General features: G+C 44.0%; 1 protein-coding gene across 1 annotated transcript in view; it reads right to left on the reverse strand.

The window, feature by feature from the left end:
* Positions 1-623: 623 nt before the first annotated feature.
* Positions 624-22,526, reverse strand: part of LOC142592755 (XK-related protein 6-like) — a 29,366-nt gene continuing 7,463 nt past the window's right edge. The window contains exons 4-7 of the mRNA XM_075704410.1: positions 21,011-21,220; positions 17,484-17,768; positions 12,638-12,738; positions 624-7,965 (exon numbers count right to left, since the gene is read on the reverse strand). Coding sequence (XP_075560525.1) covers positions 7,150-7,965; positions 12,638-12,738; positions 17,484-17,768; positions 21,011-21,220 — 1,412 coding nt within the window. The 3' untranslated portion in view covers positions 624-7,149. The remainder of the gene's footprint in view (positions 7,966-12,637; positions 12,739-17,483; positions 17,769-21,010; positions 21,221-22,526) is intronic.

Genomic DNA, 22,526 nt, shown 5'->3' on the forward strand with positions numbered 1-22,526 from the left:
TTTTTTATTTATTTTCAACCATCAAACGTCTGCCTTTTATCACTGTTTTCTATGAAAACTAAGCCTAATGGATTGATGCCTGCTTACATGATTGTTTAGTTTTTGCCGCTTCTAGATTTTGGAAAAACCTGCAGCCCAACCTCTCCCCTTGTTATCGCTACTGCCCCTGCATCCCTAATATTTTGACTTTCATCGCCCTGCTTTACACACCCACTTGTTCTTTTCTAATGATGAGCATATAAACACTGTCAAGAAATGCAGTTGTCCTTATGAAAAGTCCCCTTTCACAACCGTTGCTGCATAATTGAGCGATTTGCGATGTCTGCATGTGGTTATACTGCATTCTGAATGCTTGTTGCCAAATCTTGCTATTGTGCAGCTCTCATGCGTACAGTTTGAAATTTCAGGTTTGGGAACTATTCAGATGATGGGTCCTGTAACTGCAAAATAAGACCAATCATGAGTGAAATTTCTGTAAATATTCTAGTCTGTTGGTAACCCCCCCCCCCCCCCCCTCAAGCTTGAACACCACACACAAAACTTCTTTGCGATTCCCTAGAAGCTAATCATGTGAGAGTTCACAATGTTGCTGTGCTTTGTAAACAAAAGAAGTGATGCTTGTCTTCAGGATCTATGAATAATAGGATGTTTATTGTCATACAATATACATACCACAAAAAATATATAGAACAGCAGTACTGTAGTTTGTACAATGAAACAACAAGAGGGCAGTTGTCAATGCAGGCAAGACAATATGAATTGCGCATAGGAAAGCTTAAAGCCTGCTGTTAAATGCACTGCTGAAGCATGTCTAATCTATGAATATATACAGCTATTTACAGGTGCTTGCTATAACACATTGGTAAAACAGCCGGACAACCAGCAGCCGAGATTAACACAGCATATATATTATAAATAGTTGTGTAAGAAGTGCGCTACTATGGACGAATGAAACAAGAACAGGACAGTTTATACATAAATGTAAAGAAATGCAAGAAATTTACTGAAGTTTCTGTGACCATAGTTCAGTTTTCACCATGAAGAAGGGTATGACGAATGTCTAACTTCTAGTCAAGCACGCTAAGTCTCCTACCTCAAAATCTTGATTTTGCTCTTTTATTTGGTATTGTTCCATTCGTGTTTCACGTATCTACCTTTGTACACAAGGGCAACAAGGCAATGATAACAAGACTCCTTGCTCTGCTAGTTAAGATCTGCGCCACACATGCGTAATAGCCTAAAATAATCCCTTCTGCGAGTCATGTATTCAACTGAGCACCACATGTGAAGCAGTTACTCTAACAGCATATTTCTCATTTTTATGCATTGCACTGGGTGGGGGCGTGGGTTGGGAAGAATTGTGTGGCCAAGTCAATGACCAAATGAAGTTTAATACTGAGTGCACTCTTACCATTATTTGTGGTGGGTGTTGACATTTCCAAGCACCCAGCTCCTCCAACCCTCTTCCCAGAAGGCTAACTTGAGAGGCACAACTTGCTTTAACCAAGTCCACGGAGTAAGACATTTAGGAGGGGAACTCCCGTCAGCGCGAGCGAGCGCGGGCGACCAGATAAGGTCACAATCATTGTATGTGCCGACGGGGCCGTATACAGTGGCGGCGCCATGTGGCGCATCGGAGAAGCCGCAGCGAAAAAAAAAAACGCAGCGCCCGGGCAGGCGGCTCCGACGCACTCTCAACGACGATAATTTCTTTCCAGGCCGCCAGCACGATAGCGGCTCCACGGGCTTGTGACTTTTTCTGGTCGCCGCAAACAGCGGATTTTCCACTCCTAAATGTTTCTTGCTCCGTGACCAAGTCCAAAGCAGAACATGACATGACAGACATCATTGCATAATAAAGGTGTTCATGCCAATGCAATGACCCTGTGTGCACGCAATCACCTCCACAAGGGATATGCTATGCATATTCAAGGGAAGCGACCACAAATGTGCATCACATAATGTGGGAATGCAAAAGACTGAAGACTTTCTAGGACAACTACCAGCCTAATGAATGCAGTGACGCCATTCGAGCACTGGGTCTGGCCATGGGCTTATGATAGAGACATGTAGTACCTTTCAGTATAGCTTAGCACGTGTCTTCCATGGTGAGCCATACTTAGCACAATCTCCCTTCCTTTTACCCACTTTCCCAAATTAGCTTTGAGTGAACATTTGAATACATGTGTTATTCTCTCTCTGCCTAAACTGCCTTCAGTCGAAAGTAGCATTTATTATAAAGGCAACAAATGTTATCTTTGTACATTGGCCATGCAGCAAGTAGCAAAATAGTAGATGACTGAGTGAGGTGAAATGACTGCTAAATGACCTTGATGTTATGCAATCACTTTGTGTGGTGACGCCGCGTCATGCAAGTCTCCCGAGAAATGAAAACAAAACGGGTTTATAGAAAAGGTATTGCAGTAAATTATTTAGGATGGACGTCTGTCTGTTCGCTCAGTTATGCTGCGATGGGTGGTGGTGGTGGAAAGCATTTGTTAAGGAAGAGAGGTGTGGACTTGCGCAGGAGCCCTACATACTAAGTGGAGTCCCTAGTCCGGGACCCCATTGGTCGAAGCCGCCAGCCTGGCCCTCTTGATCAAGGCCTTTTGGGCCTGAAGGTCTGAGCAACCAAGCAGGGCAGCCTCCCAGTCCTCTCGGGTAGGGTTGGGGTGGGGGGTGAGAGCCGAATTTTTCTTGCAGGCCCACACCATGTTATAAGTGTCAGCCACCTCGCCACAGTGTTGGCACCTGCCAGTGATCGCAGGATCAAAATGTTTCATTACTGTCAGGCACAGCAATGTGTTGGTGTACAAGCGAAGTAGAATGCGTTCGTTCGCTTTCCCCAGTCCTTTAGCTGGGGCTGGGTACCGGCTATGGCTATCCTTATAATAGGTAGAAATGTCTTTGAAAGTTAAGAGAATTCCGCCTTCTTGTTCCAGGATCTCAGGGGCCAAAGGGGACCGCCCGGTAAGTGAGTGCTCGGGCTGCCGCATCAGCAGCTTCATTCCCTTGAAGGCCCTGATGGCCAGGAGTCCAAACTATACAGCGGGGGGTTGGATCGACATCCTTGCTGCAGTTTCTCAGTATTCGCTCGGCCAATAGGGTGACCCAACCAGCCTCGTAATTACGGCACGTGCCACGCGAATCCGTAATGATATATTTAGAATTAGAGTCCGAGGCAGCTAGGGCGATGGCTACCTCTTCTGCTTCTGTTGTACCTGGTGTACGAAAAGTGAGCCCATCCACCTGTGTTCTCTGATGTATGACTGCTGCTGTATACCATCCCCCGTGGCTTGGCCCAGTGACATCTACATAGTAAACTCCATGTTTGTTGCCATAGTAACGCTCCAAAGCTTCCGCCCTAGCTTGGCGGCGTCCAATATGGTCTTCTCTATCCATCTTGGTTGGAAGAGGTCGAACTCGGATGACGCGTCTCCATAGTTCTGGCACTCTGACTCTTTCTTGTATGTGAAAGTCGTGTTGGATGTGTAGTCGAGCCAGAAGTAGTCGGCCCGATCGTGTTTGGGCTAACCTTGTGTATTGATTTGTTAGATGAGCTTCTTTGAGCTCCTGGAAGGTGTTGACCATTCCAAGATTGAGAAGTCGTCCGTTGGAAGTGGATACCGGGAGATCAAGAGCCCTTTTCATCATTTTGTGGAGGATAACCTCTACCCTGTCTTCATCGCGCTTCCGCAAGTGGAGGTAGGGTACTGAATACAGGATGAGGCTAGTTACGAAAGCGTGAGCGAGCCGCACCGTGTCCTTGCTTCGTAACCCTCCTCTCTTATTGGAGACCCGGCGGACCATTCGACCCACCTGGTCTCCAATCTTCCAGAGCTTTTCAAGTGTTGTGTCGACCTTTCGCTGATGGTGTACGAAGAGTCCCAGAATTCTAATCTCCTTAGACTCGTGGATGGGGCCACTGCCGAGGGATAAGTGGATGTTTGTGTTATCCTTAGGGGAAGCCCTAAGGTGAACAAATTCTGATTTTGGTGGTGCACATTGGAGGCCGCAGTGCTCCGCGTAGCGATCCACTACCGTGCTGCTGCTTGCAGGCTCTCCTCCATGTGCCCTAAGTTGCCTTCGGTGGCCCAGATCGTGATATCATCAGCATACAGCGCATGTCGTATGCCTTCAATATCATTCAACTGTGCCGGAAGGTGTAGCATAGCTAAATTGAAGAGCAGTGGGGACATCACCGCGCCTTGTGGCGTGCCCCGCGTGCCCATTTGATAGGGTCCATGTTCGGTCTGCGATGGGTGGTGATGTTGTCGTTGTCATTGTGTTGTTGCATGAGATGGGGGAAATTTGCACGAAAATTGCAGGAGCTTTGCATAAAGTTGTGTGCACTGGAGAGCAGGGCAAGTCGAGGAAGTAAGTTTCAGTTCCCCTTTCTTCAAGCTTCCATTTTCTGCCATAGCAGGGGTGTGTGAATAGTGATCTGTGAGACCAAATTGAGTCTGATTCGCATAGTGCCATAAGCAAATCGAATATCGAATACTGTTTCAATTGTTTTCGAATATGAACAGCCGTTATCACAATCAATATAAAACGATGCTCACATCCCAGTATTTGTAAAATTAGAAAGTTTCTGTCATTACAAAGTATGTTATGAAAGCACTGTTTATTAAAAGCACAAATGGAGCATCAGGAGCAAGCAAGTAGTTTCTTCGCATGCACAGGGCTCTGTAGAGACTGTGCAGCCTGTAAAGTAATGCTACGAAAGTGACATGACTTGCTCCTCTATGCAAGTTCTCATGTTTCATGTCTATGCTATGCTCGAGGGAGTGAAAATTTACCATACTTTTGCTCCAATTAGTATATGTTTATTTGGGTGCAGTTGATGTTTTGAAATATTAAAAAAAATATTTGCATTTATGAATAGTGACTATGATTCGAAGACAAAACCGAACAGGACAGTATGTGGTTCATTATTCGATAGTTTCGAATACTCACACACCCCTAATGAATAGTGCTGCACGATCATGAGAAGTTGCATTTGGCAATAGTAATCCCAGCAAGGGGAAACTGAACATTATTGGAATTGTCAAAGAGGTTGTAAATGGCAGTTGGCCTAAGGTCCTTTAGATAATGAGCTCATACCCCGGGATTTTCTACGAAATCTAGAGTTTCGTGAGAACTGGTCGTGGATGATCATGGCACAGTTGTGCTAAAACATGGACACCGACCACATAAAATACTTTAAATTTAAAAGAACGAGAGACATTTTGGTTCTGATATGGGAGCCTTGTTTACAATCTTCTCTCACACCACTTTTATTCTTTTAAACTTCTATTATTTCATGTGGTTGGTGTTCATGTCTTTTACACAAATGTGTGCCTTGGCTTTGTCTACAGCTTCAGGACTGGTATCCTGATCGTGAAGTACAGCTTGCAAAGAAATGGAAGAGGCTTGTATTGTGTTGTAGCTTGCAGGCAGCTTTCAAAACAGCGAGTGGTTAGTTGCCTTTTAATATATACAAAGTGTGCACGATAGATCAAGTATGATCTAATGATTTCAAGCCAACATGCGAAATGATGCGCAGACTGGGCACAGCATTGCTCTGTAGTTAGATTGTTTACGTAAAGAAAAGGGATACCAAGAAGAAACACTAGAGAGCAACATTAAGTTGGTTAAGTATAACGAAGTGTCTTTCTTAAGCCTTGATTCACATTTATTTGGCGGTAAGCAGTAACTTATTGATGTACTAGTAAAAGAAGGGCAAAGCTTTTTTCTGAATTTTGTACCCTAACCAGGGTGCCGGCACATTACTACGACGTCATGAATCTCAAAGTATGCGCTTTGATGTCTTGGTCGTTTTGGTTTAGAATAAGTTCTCAAAGCCAAGTTGAACGACTGATTCCTTCCGAAAGCAACATAATACTTGTTTATCTGTCAATCATTAACTAGTTCCAAGCAGGTCCTGTGCCAAACCGGCAACTGCTATTCTTTCTTTTTTTTTGCTTCAGGTTTGGTTTTGGTTCAGCTCAGTTCAGGTTCTAAGAATACCAGTTCGGGTTCAGTTCAACACCTTGATAGTAATATAATTATAATAACGCTTCATTTTTCTGTCTGATGGTGAAGGCTGTGGATAAAAGCTGCTAGAGAAAGTGGCTTGACTGGAGCCAACAAATCACAAACAAACAAATCCATTATTACATTTCTGTCTTTTCTTGCATACCAAGGCTTTGCTCACAGTAAGACTGACACAGCTGATATTCCAGAATAGTAATTTGACCATCCAGCATAACCTAACATGCCTTGGTATATCCCCTTTATGAAGATTAAATGAAGCGAACTAGGCAATGACATTGCCAGAGTTACAACTCAGTGATGATGTGAATGTGACCAGTAAAGTACCTATAACTGCCATCACTGTTATTAGTAATCAGTAATCACCATGATGAAACACAGCATGATGGTGACAGCTGCACTGCCGATGATGCATCAAAGACAAGTGTGTGTTGCTAGCTCTGGTTACTGTACACTCAAAGGGTCCTCACAATTCTCAATTCAAACGTATAGGTCCGAGATTCTGCTGGGATCCTTCGCTTTCCCCATCTTTCTGTAATATTTTTCTCCCTTTTCATCGGCTCAAATTCGACTGCACTGCTAACACTCTGTACGCTCTGAAAAGGAGAAAATTGAAAGCGAATCTCTATGAAACACAGCGACAGGAGTACTCTATGGACAATCTTAGCACCACTTCTTGCGGCTGCTTGCTCGGTTCGTACGTGCAGGTTAGAATTAAAATTCTGACAGCCATAGCTGCAGTTACGAGTTAGTACAGGCAAAAGCGTGGTGTAAGAAGTAATGTTTGAAATCTGTCACCATTATTTAGAGCTGACACAAATCACATGTGTCTATGTACACGAGTGCTAAGCGAGTGAACGCTAGCGCAAATGCATTCTCGATTTTGTTGGAAGAACCAGTTGCGAAATACGGAGACGTCTGTCAAGCTTGCGAGGCGTACTTCTAACTTGTGAAGAAGAGCCTCTAGCACTTGAGAGTTGGTCACTTAACACACTTTTGTCACGAGTAAAAACTGTGCAAATGTAGCTGATGGTTTCGCTTAGAGGAACTTCAGTGCCAAGTAGCGACCACGTACAACACAGCGGCTGGAGCTTTCGATTGAAAGTGAGCAATTCATACGAGAAGCTCGGTCGACCCACTGGCTGCACTCTCCGAGAAGCCCACGACACTCTGATCCGCTGCAAGAAAGTTGTGCATTGACCAAGACGCTGCCGAATCGCTGCAGCTTTCTTCGTTCAAATGCTGGAGTCTCACGTTCGGCGTCGACATTACATTCAGCAATGCTTTCTTTGCCGATACTTTGCTGTCCATCGACAGAAGCAGCGAGTCAAAGCCGAGGTCCGGCAGGCACTCGAAGAGCACCAGACAGGAGCAGTGCCTTCTGAACGGGTGTCCCTGAGCACCTTCGCCCACAAATGGGCGAAAGTTGTAGTTGACGACGTGGTGACGGCTGGCTAAGCGGTCCTTTGTGATACTGAGGGTTTCAACATCGTCTGAGTCGGACCTGATGTCGGCAAAGCTGCAGTCCTCTGATCGCCATCGATGGCTCTCATCAAGTGAGCAGTCTTTCAAGTCAAACCTCACCCGACGAGATGGCACGGGACTTGTGGCATCCCCTGAGAGACTCACGGTGGTCCTGTTGCGATACAGATCACTAGCATCCATTTTGCCTGTTTGCCTCTCCTCAGGTGTTGCTTTATCAAAGAGCCTCGTGCTTTTCGGCGTATCCTGACTGCATGGCGAAATTGTGCTGTCACCGCTAAGAGATGATGCCCTTTCGGGATCCCGCTGACGAGGTGTAGACGTCACCTGGTGAGCACAGTTCGCATACTTGAGGGTTCGAAATGAGTGTGATGCACTGACCGCAGCTGACGATGGTTTTGGCTTGCTCGGTGGCGTAGAGGCATCACCAGGAGTGTTGCCGTGTTCCTAGAGGAAAAGGCAAGCAGGGTTACAGCTTGGAATCACTTGCATGAGCTGCTCTTGTGCATGCAGCACCACAGTGCAACTTCTCTCAATAATGCCTCGAAGCCTCCATGCTCTTCATCATGTCAGCACTGAATTTGCTAATAAGCATAGGCTTTTTTTTTTATTATAATGTAAGTCCCAGGAGTTACGAACATTGACACTATAAGAAGAATACCCACTATGAGCAGCCTAACGCCATATTCATCTGGTTGCATTAGGCACTCTCACAATTACATGAAAGAAAGTCATGAACATTTAACGTCTAGTGCACATCTATAAAATGTTCCACTAATACATGGCAGTCATCCAGAAGACGTCAAATGTCTTAGTGATTTCGACATCTCTTGCACATGCAAAGCTTTTGTACATTGATCGTACATTGTCAGTTGTCACTACGTGAACGCGGCGTGCTGCAGAAATACAAGCAAATTGTCTATATTGCCTAACAGGGAGACGCTCGGGGAGGAAAAGTTGCGTTGTTGCCTGTTCCAGCACTGTGGTGGGGCGGTTACATTGTTTTTCCCCACCATGTGCATGTTTGAGATCCTACAAGAAGGAGAATGTGTTCCTGAATTATGAAATATCCATCTGCTCATCTTGAAAATTCGAAGTATTGAAGCCCAGAGTATCAGTTATGACCACATTTATTTTTTTTGCCATGTGGTTATGAGTAGCAGTTTTGCACAACCTCTGCACACACTGATGGACCCTGCACATCAAAAGCCAGAACTTTCACTTTTGGTTGCATCATTTTTTTCTCATAAACAAATGCTTTCTTCTTCAATTATAACTAATAGTACACAGTTAAAAATATGTAATCTTGCCAATATATTATGACAGATTGCAAGAAAAAAGCTTGAACTTTCAATTTCTTTGACTTCACATTACCACTGATATCAATGCAGCACGTGCCTCGTCACAAGTGCAGGGCAATTTCATGCATGTGAGCAGCTTGAAATGTGCTTCATCAGCGTCTTTTAGACTTTTTTTCATTTGACCATGGCCCAAGTATGTATACACTAGGCAGAACTGCACAGTTGCGTACTGAAATTTAGAGCTGCGCTTTGACTGCTATTTAGGGTGCAGTGGGACCCCATTCATACTTTCCCATCATATGCATTTTCCCGGCGCCAACGTGGCAAGCTAGAACAGCAAAAATGAGCTAATAGAGTTATGCTTATTTTTTACCAGTTCATACGTTCCCAGAAAACATGATTTTTTGGCACCAACGCTTAGTACGTTGCCAAACTGCGATCATATTGTCTGTGATACGTTTCCCAGCCACTAGATCCCATGGATGGATGGAAAAACTTTATTGTGAGTCCTAAGATACGCGTTTATCGCGCAACGGGCCACTCTCACGTTGGGCCGAGCAGGTCGAGCATGGCCGCAGCATTGTGGGCTCTCTGGACAGCCCAGATTTAGTCCTCGTAGTCGGAGCTTCACAGTGAGGTATTGCATCTTGACTGCTCCGCTTGATCCGTGCCTCGTAACGAGGGGCATCGCCAGAGCATACGTTCTAAGTTATCTGAATCGCCGCACTGAGGGCAGGTGTTGCTAGTATATGTGTCTGGACAGACCGAGTGTAATAAAAATGGGTATGTCCCTTTCTGCAAAAGTCTGAGGATGGTTGCCTGCGCTTTGGTTAGTTCCTTATGTGGGAGCGGATAGACCCTCTTACTCAGGTAAAAGTGTTGCGCGACCTTTCTGTAAGTGCTCGATCCCATGTAAACAAGTAAATGTGTGAGGCACGCGCAATCGAGAACAGTACATAGCTGCCCACCATGGCAGCTTCACCGCAATACTCGCCCGCCCGTCTCATGTGAAAACGCCGGCGTGCACCCAGTTCCTCATTCCGGCACCAGCAAAGCTCTGGGATTGTCGCACACGGGTTTCACAGCTATCACCGCCAATCCTATTGCCATAAGCATCTTCACCGATCTCTTTCACAGTGCGTGGTGCTGTAGGAAGTGTAGTGCACACTTTTAATAGGCAATAACTAAAATACGCTGCCATTCTCAGCTGCAGACTGCGATCGCATACGTTTTTTGGCCACTAGATCCTGTGTGAACAAGAAAAGGTGTGATCAAGAACAGTATATATAGCCGCCTGCCTCACGTGAAACTGACTGTGCGCATAGTTTTTTATTCCAGTAACAGCAAATCCCCGCCCGGGTCGTCGCACGCCACAGTCACGGCTATCGCCCCCAAACCTGCAGCGGTAAGCATGTTCACCTATCTGCTTTACAGCACATGATGCATAGTGCAATTAGTAGCGAACTGCACGCCTTTAGTAGGCGATAATCTAAACGCGCCGTCGTTCCCTGCTGCAGGCGGCGCGATGTGGGCATCACATTTCGCTTCGACGGCATCCGGTGTCGCCCACCAGCTCGATTTTGCTTCGGTTTCCCGTCGCGCCTCTAGGAAAACAACAAAACACGTCTCGGGCTGCCGGAGCACCACCAGCTCAACGTGCGTTGGCATCTCGTGCTTAACGATCCGCACAACGCTTCACATTACATAATTGTCAACAACAGTTGAGTCTGTCAATTTATTTATTTACTTCGTATTGTACGTTTTCTTGGTTAGTATGGTTTTTCGTGCTTTTTCCAAGACGTATGAATGAGGTTCTACTGCACGTTTGTTCACTTTGTGGAGCGCTTATAGAAATGTCGTGAGGGCAACATTTTGGTGATTAATTTTCGGATATCTGTATTTGTATCGTTTTGCTTCTGGAGCTCCTCTTCAAGTGCCAGGGATATATCTCATTTGCAGTGTTTATTTCTAAGTATCTGGCAGCGTTATGTGTTTGGCACTCGCATGGTGTGACAAGCTGCCTGAGCATGTTGCCTATCAAGGTGAACATTCCATCTTGGTATTATTCTTGTGCGGATTTTCTTTTAGCATACGTTTTTAGATATAGCTAGAAAGTACCGACTTTCTATCTTGAATTTCGTGGTGTCACCAGAAGCAGGTGCCGGCATGCAGGCCATGCACTTTTGGTCATTCATTAGTATTTGATATTATCACCTCCTACTAATCAGTTTCAATGTTTTAATATATGATTGCAGTGTGAGTGCTAGCCATTTTCTGAGTCTTTATACCTTGTTCTCATTACTGCTGCTTTAGTGAAGTTGAATTTCAATTTGTTTTTATTGAAGTTTAGTTTTTTTTTTTTACATTTACATTTAACCTGGCTGTATACAGTTAGAACTTGCAGTATTATTTTCATAGACGTGCCTGGCTCGGTGCAAATCATTTTTGTAATAAAACTTTATCAATTTTATGAAAAGTAATGTTGATATGACATTGCGAGTCTCGCTTATGTGCTTTACCTTGTGCTTACTGAACTAAATTTTTTCATGTAGCCATTGCAGGATTTGTAATAATTCACAATGATCGAACTACAGATCTACGATTTCGTGAGCCCACTTTTCACATCTTGATGAGTGTCTGAACTATACATAATAAGAAAGATACCTCGTGAGAGTTTCAATCTATATTTTGAAATTTACATGTTTGCACGTTAACAAAACACTTCAAACAAGCTCACCAGCTACTTGCCCACAATGGTGGTAACCGTGGCATTAATGTGCGTCAGCAGATGCATCATCGAGGACAAATGAAATACAAACAGCAGAGTGTGCAGTCGAAGCATAACTAAAGCATAACTATGCCCACGCATAACACATGCGTGGGCATGTGATTCTTGCGCAGAGTGCAGCGCTACTCACCCTACTGCGATAAACGTCTCCCGTATTTCGTCCGAAAGTTGTTTTCTCATATCTTGCCGTGGCAGTACCATCGCCACATCTGTAGCATGATACAGCCGGCATGGGACCGGTTTCCTAACGTGTGTTGCTTTGCTTCTGCTTCCACCCTTAAAGCTGCCAGTGTCTAATCGTAATTTGAGTAGCACAAAAAAATGTATTACACTGGAGGAGCAACAACAGTGCTAGTCACCTTAATGGTAATCTCGGGTAGGAATGGCACTACCGCGGCATGGTAAAAAGACAAGCCTCAAACAAAGTATAGGTGACGTAACGGCAGTAGGACAAGCGCCCTGCAATTAACGTTGAAACCACATAAGCGTGCATGTGTACAACGATGACTGGTCGACGCCGCGCACTGTGCTTTCAGTTATGCTTCGGCTACACGATCTGCTGTTTGCAGTTCATTTATATTAGATGGTACACCTGCTGTGGCCCTTGTAGGTATGCAGCTCATTACAGCGTGAACAAGAAAAATCCATTACATGTTCTATGGACCTCCGGCATCCCTAAAATGAACGTGTATTACAGGTCACTTATGTCCAGCTGTGATATCCTTTCAATGTTACAGCAACGTGATCTAGATGGGACTTGGATTATCCATGTATTTGTAATGCTGTTTGGAGAAATATAGATATCTATAGGATGTGCGCAATGTCTAAGACATGATGTCCTATTGACATCTATGCAACATAAATGGTTCTCTGGGCAATTTGCAAAATTCTTGCGGCAGAACACTCCTTAGAGGGCACATAATAACTTCCAGCGTATTACCAAAATTTGCGATGTGGCTTGGTGAGGGGCCCTTTAATGGAAAAAGCGTGTTTGTAAGATGTGCAACAACTTGAAGTCACTGGGCCTCACCTGCATTTCCAGACTCTCTCCTTGTGTACTTTTACCAGTGCAAAGGTAGATAGGCCCACTCGGGTGAAAGAACCGGTAGTACAACGCCATGCAGTACATGCCTGTCAAAGTGGGGGAGAAGAAGTGTATGACAATGAGTCCAGACATATTTCTCACAACAGAAACGTAAGATAAACATAGATGCCACATAACCGAAAAATAACTGGCAATGTTTATTTTTTAAACTTGAAATGATTATGGCGGCACTGGCCAAATTTTACCTGCACCCTCCATCCATTTTGGGTGTATGAAAATGATCATCATCAGCCTTCCACATACTAGTACTACTTCCCTTTTTGAACACTGCGTCTTCAACACTCTCTTGCCAGGAAAACATATTGAACAGGGTAATACAATGTTCCCGACTTGTTGACAATGCTGCCGTGACCATGCGAGCCAAATGTTGTTCTGCTGCATGCAGCTAGAATATACCTAGAGTCCTTCGTTAGGGTTCTTTATATATTCTAAAAATTTCTGAAAATTGCTATGATTGGGTGGATGTCTCATTTCTCTTAAATACTTATCTCCACTTTGTGGGTTTCCGCAGAACTATTACGTCAAACTCTTGCCTTTGCTTCGAGTTGTTGACAAATTGGACTTCGCCCTGCCATCTAGTAGCTGCCTGGTTAGCTCAGATGGTAGAGCAGCTGCCCCGGACAGGTGGTGGTCCCGGGTTCGAGTCCCGGACCAGGACGAATTTTTCTTCAACTGCGAGGCTTTTCTTTTGAGGAAACCGTATGGGCTTCCTTTGTAGGAATTGCCATGATTGGGTGGATGTCTCATTTCCCTTATTAATAATGTAGTTAGGCAAACATCCTCTCAACGTTACAGCTACTGTTTACAATGCACAGCAATGTTAGCCCTGCATTGGTTCACTTTCCAGCGCATTATCGGAGTTTACATCAAGCGACATTTGGGAAATGCAATGCAACACGTGTTGTTGTTCACTTGAATGTTGAAAAACGGGTTTAGCCCAATTTCTCTGCCTGTGGAATGTCGGGCAGAGAAATTGGGTTAAACCTGTTTGTGCTTTCCATTCAAGCATTGCGGGCTTAAAAGCTAGACACCATAACAGACACTGGGCCCTAGCATATATCTGCGAAATGTATGCAGCATGCCCTCGTGATGATGCTCGCGGACATGCAAGCGCTGTCCACAGGAGAAGGAAAGTGCAGCAAAACAATCGTGTGAGGGACTCCCACCGGACGTAGTTAACACACCTTGAGGATATCCATGACCTGGCAGTGGATGTCCATATCTATAGGATATCTATAGGACATCATTAATATCACTGGGACCCCCAATACTACATAATAGATTACTTACTCCCTCCTGCGGCTTTCAAAACTGAATTTTTTTTCCACCCTGGGCTATGTCAGTAATGACTCTACACCAAGGTTGGGAAAAGATACTTTGCAATTGTATCGTGATACGATACAAGATACTAGGGCAACAAGCATTTGAGATACAGATACAAGATGCTACCGCTACTACTGTATTTGATACAGTACTTTCCATTTGTATCTTAAGATACTGTGATACATAAGCAAATTTCTTATTTTAGATGTATATAACGCAGCAGCAAATACGTATGCCCAAAAATGTTTGGTGGGTATTTTTTAGCTCCGACCAACCTTGTTTCATTTAAATGAAATGTCATTTAGTATCTCAAAATTTTTCTATTTTTTGCTCAAAGTACAATATTTTCATTCTGAAACAATTTACTGGGGTTGCTTTAGCTGATTCACATAAAAGCTCTTTATACGCTGTGCTGTCAGCAGTTCTCGCTTGTAGCTGTTGTAACTAGTGGCAGTCGCTACTCTGCTTACCGACCAGCTAGCGGGTTGCCATTTAATTACAAGAATGTCAATAAGAATCCTTTGCACGGTGGCGCAAATACCACTGTGGAGTTTTAGCTTTTTATCTTGACATTTTATTAACGTGCAACCCTTTTACGATTTTTTTTCTACAAGAAAACTTGTGCCAGACCAGAAATGTTTCATACGTATTGTAGTGGCACAAAGTGTCACAGGATACTACTGCTATTCATGCTGTTGGCACTTATAACTCCGATCATCACTACTACGACGACAATAAATAAGAGCCAGTCTTTCTGTAATGTGTAGCTTTCGTAGCTTAGTCATACTTCAGAGAATTCATATTCTGTAACGTAGTCAAAAATTCGCTTTTGGCACTTGCAAGCAACAATCACATCCACAATATAGCCAGCTTATACACAAGTCCCACGGAAGCAGCGCCATCCATGCTTTGGTTCATAACAGTCAAAATTACATCCACGAGATCCTTTGAATCACTGACGTGTGAAAGCTACTAGGTGCAAGAGAAACCCATCCTTGCATTCTTCAGACTTCGTAACAAAGCACCACGCAAGAGAAACCTCGATAACGACACTATAGCACCATCATAATTTGCGCGATAGACGCCGCATGCATCAGTGTACGTAGCACGGTATGGTGGCTACGAGCAAGTGTCATGGCACCAACAGAACTAAAAACAAAAAAGCAAGAAAACAAAAGGTCGGCTGCATGCAGACGTTCGCATGCTTGTTTTTGTTGAAACTGTGCAAGCGCCATCATGTGACTCCGCTCCACCAATAGGGATGCACCGACCTCATTGCCTGCCCTCTCTGTCCGGTGGAAAGATAAAAGAATGTTGTTGTCTTTAGTTTTATTCAGCTGACGTAGTGGCAGCAGTATCAGGTTGAGAAATCGAGTTGAACCAATGTTTATATTTTTGCATGGTGATGTTGCGATAGCAGTATCTTGTATCTTAAGATACAAGATGCATTCACATAAGATACACACTACTGATACACATTTCGCCAGATGTACAATGATACAGGTAAGGATACCTAAAGTTTATCTAAAATATTATCGAAGACACATGTATCTTCGATACTGCACTGCACTGCCCTACAAAAATCGACTTGGCACGTACGCATCTGCCAGCCTGTTAATTTTACAATTGGCAAGAGCATTCATGGACAAGACAAAGGGAGAGGAGTGAGGGTGGAGGGGATCGAAGCAGCACACATTTTCGTTTATGTTCGTCCTTAGCAGACATCTTTCATGGGATTTATGCAAAAAGTTTGTTTACGATTAGCCACGTTTCGGCCCACCACCACGAAAGGAGCAGCAATTTAGGTACATCAGAGGCTTAGAAGCAATACAGTGCTTGTAGATCGCAGTGACTTCTTCAGTCACTTTTTCTTGCCAATTTATTAAGCTTCAGGAAGTTGGCTGAATAAATTTGCTTGAAGCAAGTAGAAGAAGAGTATAGGCTTGGGCTGGTTGGTAAAACATAGTTACACTGGAAGCACAGCGCAAGACAAACCGCCTGTCCTGTCTAGTCTTTGTGGATTGTCCTTTGCGCGCTATGCTTCCATTGAAGCAAGTAGCCCTGTTTAGCGCCTTGCATTACTTCAATAGGACAGTGCAGGCACTGTCGAAACATCTTTCTGGTATTCATTTTATTCTTCAACCTTGCTTGCCCCGTCCTTCAACACCTTTACAACATTTTTTGCCAGCAGAACCTATTTTTCTTAAAACTTGCTGCAACATTAGTAAAATCGTAGGATGAGCCTAAATTTGTACACTTTACAACAAATTCAGGAGTGTCGGCAGGTGTGCACATATATGCCAGCCATTGGATGACGCATGTCCACGCGCACCCTTACAGATGTTGTAGGAAACAGGAAAGCTCCGTTTATAGGCATGCCTTCCTACTTGTTCTGTTGTCATTCCTTTGTCATTCTTGGGCAGCTATGTCACTGGCCAACCTTTTCAATGGGTTACCATAAGTGAACTGTACAAGGGGAAAAAAGTTGACAGCTTAGAGGAACCAATCAGTTGATGATGAGGAACACGGAAAGTAAGTACTGCACTAATTATATCTGTGCTCACATTGCTGCATCCTATACCATCACCGCAGTTATGTGCCAGGCCATGAGAATGACGATGAAATAGCGTGCGGATAGACGGCAAAGACATTGCATTGGCTACTCTTATAAAGTGCTTTTATACATCCTGTACACCGGTGTTCTCGTCTTCAACTAGGTCGTGACAATATTAGGCGCTTTTCCAAGTTTATTAAGGTATATTACGTTCATTAAAGGGTATCACACCTGTGCTAACATGTTGCTCAGTTTTTGAGAAAAGGTGTCTAAAGGCTTTTCTAAGTGACTTGCAGCATTTAAAACAAGGAAGTATTGGGCTTGAAAGATTAAAAAAGAAGGGAGAGAAGGAACAAAATAATTTTAAAAAATACAAAGGGAAAACACAGGACATTCACGATAAATACGGTTGTCTGACAATAGGCATACAACTATCAACTTGCCATGACAGCGGTCATACTGTGTACGACTGTGATTGTCGTTGTGCCCATAACTTTTAACACTTTCAGCTCAAGCAGTGTGTTGCGTATTCTCACCATGCGCTGTGCTCCTCTAATCATTGCATTAAAAAGGGAAAGAAGAGGAACAGACACACATGAGGCATCACACTCGTGTTTTTATAAAGGCTGCAAATCACAAACAGAGGCGAAATTTTGTAACCATTCTTTTCTCCACCCACTAGTTTTACCCCCTATCGTGGGCCCCAGTATTCTTCTCCTGAGGTCATATTTTCTAAAGGTTCATGTCATTTTCATTTTTTTAAAAATAGTTCTGCATAGGCTCGTCCAAACTGTATCCAAGCCTGTGACAAAGGGCAAAATAAAATGCACAATTTAAAGATATGCCATGTTCTCACTTTAGCTCCTCAGAACTGTGTTCCAAAGATGCACCTACCAATGCCAAAGCTTCCCAGCACTACAGCCGTTGAAGTGATGACACGCAGGTCGTCGGCGTCACCCTTTGCGACACAGTAGACAGCGAGGAATGCGACATTCTGCAGGCCAATGAGAGCATAGAATGCAACAACCCGGCCACGTGACCGGCCCTCGCGCACGTTGAAGAAGCAGAAGGTGTAGATGGCACCCACGACAGCGTTGTACACAAGTTCTTCCCAGCGTGATGGGCAAAAGTCGGTTTTCTGCCACACCAGCCAGCCAGTCATGAGCATCCAGTGGGTGCCTGTAAAGAAAAAGATCACAGCAATCCAACCATTTTCTTTTTCACGTTGACACTCCTGAAGTGATTATATAGCACGAGGATTCTGGTGCAACTGGGCAATGCAGTCACTGGCGTAGTGAAAAGCACTAAGAAACAACGAACCTGATGCAAAATCCACCAGTTCAAATGCAGCAACTTTCTATTACTTTACATGCCCATCTTTAGTATGGAAAGCTTCTGATGGTGTACCTGAAGCGTTGTGGTACGTGTAACCAGTGCAAGCTTAAATGCCCCCCAAAAAAGAAGACACAGATGCCAAAAAAACATTGGAAGAACCAATGATTTGAACCAGTGCCTTATCTGATTTTATGCAGGTAGCATGCATCATAATTACAGCAACTAACTAGGCAATCTAACAGCATTAGTATCTTGAAGCTAAACATTTCGACGGAATTACCTGTTTAGTTGGGACTTTGAGAGTGACTCCAACCAAATAAGTGAATTTTATTAGCCCGACGTTTCGGAGCCCATTCAGCTCCTTCTTCACAGGGTATTCTTCAGGGGTGGTGGTGTGCAGCTTTTGAAAGGTCCTTTGTAAAAAAGGAGGGGAGAGTGCGGCAGGTGGGGAGACACTTGATCGAGAACCTTTTCTTGACAGACAAGAAGGGGCGAAAGGGTGGGATGGCTGCAGCGGTGCTGGGCGGTCGGGGTGACCGATGCCGGAGGCACTTGACCCGCAAGAGTGCCGTTAAAGGGGGGCGAGGAGTGCAGACGTTTTGATGTTGGTGACCTAGAGTGGGGATCTACCTGGCTGGGCATCCTTTCCTTCTTTTCAACATGTTGCCAAGGCCATGGATGTACACAGAGGGTAGGTTGCCTTTCAGGCGGTTTATGTTACCCCCCGTATTCTGAAGGTGCCATGACTCCAGTAGCAGCCTTTTTCGCCAGCTATCGTCACTGCATTGCCTGTTCCGCTTTTTCCTCATTGCTGTGCCTGCGTGTTTCAGTGGCGCTGCCATGCAGCCGCGACGCTGTGGAAGCAATGTGCAACAGACAGGCAAATATTACTCCATGCAACCTTCCACGTGCCTAGCGTGGACAGCTGTGAAAGGAACCAATTATAACTGAGAAATCTGATCCTGATAGATCTGCACTTTTATGGAGTAGTGACTTTCACTGAATTAACGTTTACATCAAATTTTTTTTGCTGCCCATTTTACTTCATTATAGTGAGGGCTTACTGTATATTGATGCCTTAGACATCTTTGACGATTAATCTATCACTTTAGCTTGAGTCCCGCCACCTCGAGCCGGCACTCTCGCACCCAGATCCACTGGCAGCCATAGTCGCATCACAGCAATGCTAGGCCTAGCAACTTCGCGATGTTCTCTACCAAGCTTCTTGGTGTTCACGCCGTGTTCTTCATTGAAAAAACTCAGTGCCCTTCCACTGTGTGAAGAAGGGTGACCAGCGGAGGTGTGTATGTGGGCCCCTTAATGGCGAACTGCACCTCTGCCGTGGGTCGGCCCGGCATTGCACTGTCTTCGGGATTGGCCCACGTATGGGGAGTGCTTGACGCCTGCTTTACTTCCGCCGCGGGTGGGCCCTGCATTATACTATCTTCGAGATTTTGTGTCAACATGTGGACACGATCCTGGGAGAACTAGCCCTTAACAGCTTCACCGTAACATTCGCCGCTGTTAGGAATGGTGCCGACTCCGCCTTTGTAATCCTTGCCAATGGCTTTGAAGCGCGGAAAGCATGACGCATTGCATGATGCATGTTCCCGGAAGTCAGCTTTGCCTCAATACAGTGATGTTACGCAGTGAAGCATACCAAAAGTTGGAAAGGGCAATCGTTATGGGACCATGGTATGTTTCCTTTATTTATACACACGTGCACCCGCCGTCTCCTATCACAGTACAAGCACTAATATGTCTAATAAGTGTACTGGCAGGCCTTTAGAGCCATTTCGGATGTGCCTGTGGTGATTTGAGCCCATGGGGGCAGTAAAAAGCATGCATTCATTTTTTTTGGATGTTCTCATGGCCCCGAGGAAGTCCGAAAAATTGGACGTTGACTACACTTTATAAATACGTGTGAATAAACCTTCTGGAACTTCCCACTAATGTGTTAGCTCAGTGCACATGCGCCATTGCTGGTAAGTCCGCCATTCAATTGGCTTCCTTTAATTCGAACAATTTTTCGAGCCCCTTCAAGTTCGAATTATCGAGAGTCGACTGCACCCATTTTTTAATGCAATCAAAAGTCAGAGTGTCTAATCATGAAGCGGTAACGTGGAGAATTCCGTGGAACATTGTTTATCACAATTTTGCGATCTGCAGTGAGGGTGTAGTCATTCACTAGGAGCATGCTGCAAACAGTGATAGATGAGTGCAATAGTGATTAAACACCGGAATTTGTGGGATGCAGACAACAAGGGCGGCTGTAACTAAGGAAGTGTTATACTTTATCAAGGAAATGTTCCTGCGAGTCATCTTTTCCGAAGTGTTAAATTATTTCTGCGATAATAGCTACGTGTTTTCGTGGCTTGCTGTCCAACTGCTTTGGTATTTAACCAGTCAAAACGAAACCAATCGGATCAAAAACGAAATGACACTTTTACACGTGATACGCAGTTCAGCATGTTGCCGTAGCCATGTCTGCACTTTTGATTTCCGAAGCATAGAATAAAGCACAAGTGTCTAATTTAAGCAATAACCATATTGTACTTAATAGCAGTCAAATTATGTAGGGTAACCTCATACAATACGTTCAAAGTATCAAGATTTCACCGCCAGGCCTTGTGGTTCTTGAGACTTTCTTTGCCAATTTAAAATTATTACTGCTACTTAAACTGCAAGCAGCGTGCTGGATTCTCTCACTATAAATAATGGGCATTTAATTTTCATCAACATATCACAACACATTCTGGCCAGTTGTCGGTCCCTTTAACTGTGGTACTGAATTTTTTGTTCAATGACCTTTTATAATTTTGTTGCTTTTGCATTTTTGTGTGATCATTCAGTTCTCTGCCAAAACTTTTCCATATAGATGAAAAGTTTTTTTAGTACAATATTCTTTAGTACAATAGGAAAGAAACCAGGACAAATTGTCTTCATGAACTTGTCCATGGCTTCTCCTTTTCTGCGCTAAAAATATCTGTCACGGAATACCAACCACCCAAAGGGCACTGTATTATGCTTTCCATTCAGCCAAGAGCTTGACTCTTCTTTCCTTGTGTCCATTTATTGGCACTCACCGATGATGACTAGAGTCCATGCGCCACAGACGCATGCAAGCAGAACCATAGAGGTCACACGTGAGGTCATGGTCCCGAACCTCCACAATGTCTGCAGAATCAGACCGGTCCAGGAGAGCTGCTGTTTTTCAGCACGGTACAGCCTCATGGCCTTGCCGTAGGCTGCAATGCCCCAGCCGAGAGACAGTAGAGACAGCAGTGCCGAGATGCCTGCAATACATCACATAGATTTTTGTTCTCAGCCGCCTCACACTCAAAAACTATTCATTTTTTTCATGCCTAACACGTTTCTTTAAGGTGACACCAAATAGAAACACTATGTCAGTTTGTATTAATGTACTCGGATAAAGTATTCTTTTAAAACTCCTTTTCTTGTCAATTGTGCGGTACTGATAGCACGCCAATCATCGCAAGAGAAAATTAATTCCCACTTTTACAATTTTGCACCGAGCCTTTAGTGCAGGTACATGAGTGTGATGTCACGATTCTTAATGTTTTTTTTTTTTTTCATATTTGGGCAGTTGCAGCTCAATATTCTTCAAACTTGTTGGGCCGAGCATTTGGTTCCCTTAGAATACAGATTTTTCCATGTTCCCCAATAAAAATATTAACTAGGCCTAAGCAGATGCTGTCAAAATCCCTGACGTCACTGCATGCTGGTGTGGAAGCTTCCAGGTAGTGTTGCCACCAGACTTCCATTTTCGTGTCTCATTTGCCTTGTCATTAATCAACTCAGGTTAAGAGCGAATTTTTGGTATTGTACAAGGGCAATTATTAATACGGCTAACTTTTATCTTTTGACCTTGACAGCATTTTAAATAAATGAATAAATATATAAACTTATGTTTCTGCTTAATGTCTCAATTGCATGATTAAACTAAATTTTTGTGAAGTCCAGGGAACATTTTGTCTTGTCAATTTTTGCAAATCTTTACAATATGCCAATTTTTATTATTTGTTTGTTTCACGCTGCAAACTTGAGGCGCAGACGGGGTTCTCCTTGTTTCTGCAGAGGAGGTTGGCACTCAAATATGAGTTTCTGTGTGTTTGTGCTCTGCAACGTTCTTAATGGTCACAATGCTTTACTACAAGTGAGGATACATATGAGAATGTCTGCAAGTCCAGTGACTTAAATGACTGGCTCTACAGAATGTGTGAAACTTAGCATTTTGAGAGGCGCTGGTGTGGTGAAAGCTATGGGACCCTGAATGTCCTCCTTACATAGTAGTATCAGGCCTAACAATAGCCCACAGATGGCTTACTATGGGGGTGAAATCCTTGCTATGTAAATTGTACTGCGCAATTTTAGAGGCAAGTTTTCCACTGCCAGGCTTTAGAGAGATATATATGCCTTGGACTTCTTGGTAACAGTGTCTGCTAATTTCTTTGCTATCACTGTCAAGTTCCATATCACAAAGAGCATTTTATAAAAGTTTCAGCGATGCGTATATGCATGAAAAAAAGCATGTGTTAGTTGTTTTAGAGACAGAATAACATGACGTCCTCTAATTCGAAC

Source organism: Dermacentor variabilis, chromosome 9 (genome assembly GCF_050947875.1).
Source record: "Dermacentor variabilis isolate Ectoservices chromosome 9, ASM5094787v1, whole genome shotgun sequence".
In the NCBI taxonomy this organism is placed as follows: Eukaryota; Metazoa; Arthropoda; class Arachnida; order Ixodida; family Ixodidae; genus Dermacentor; species Dermacentor variabilis.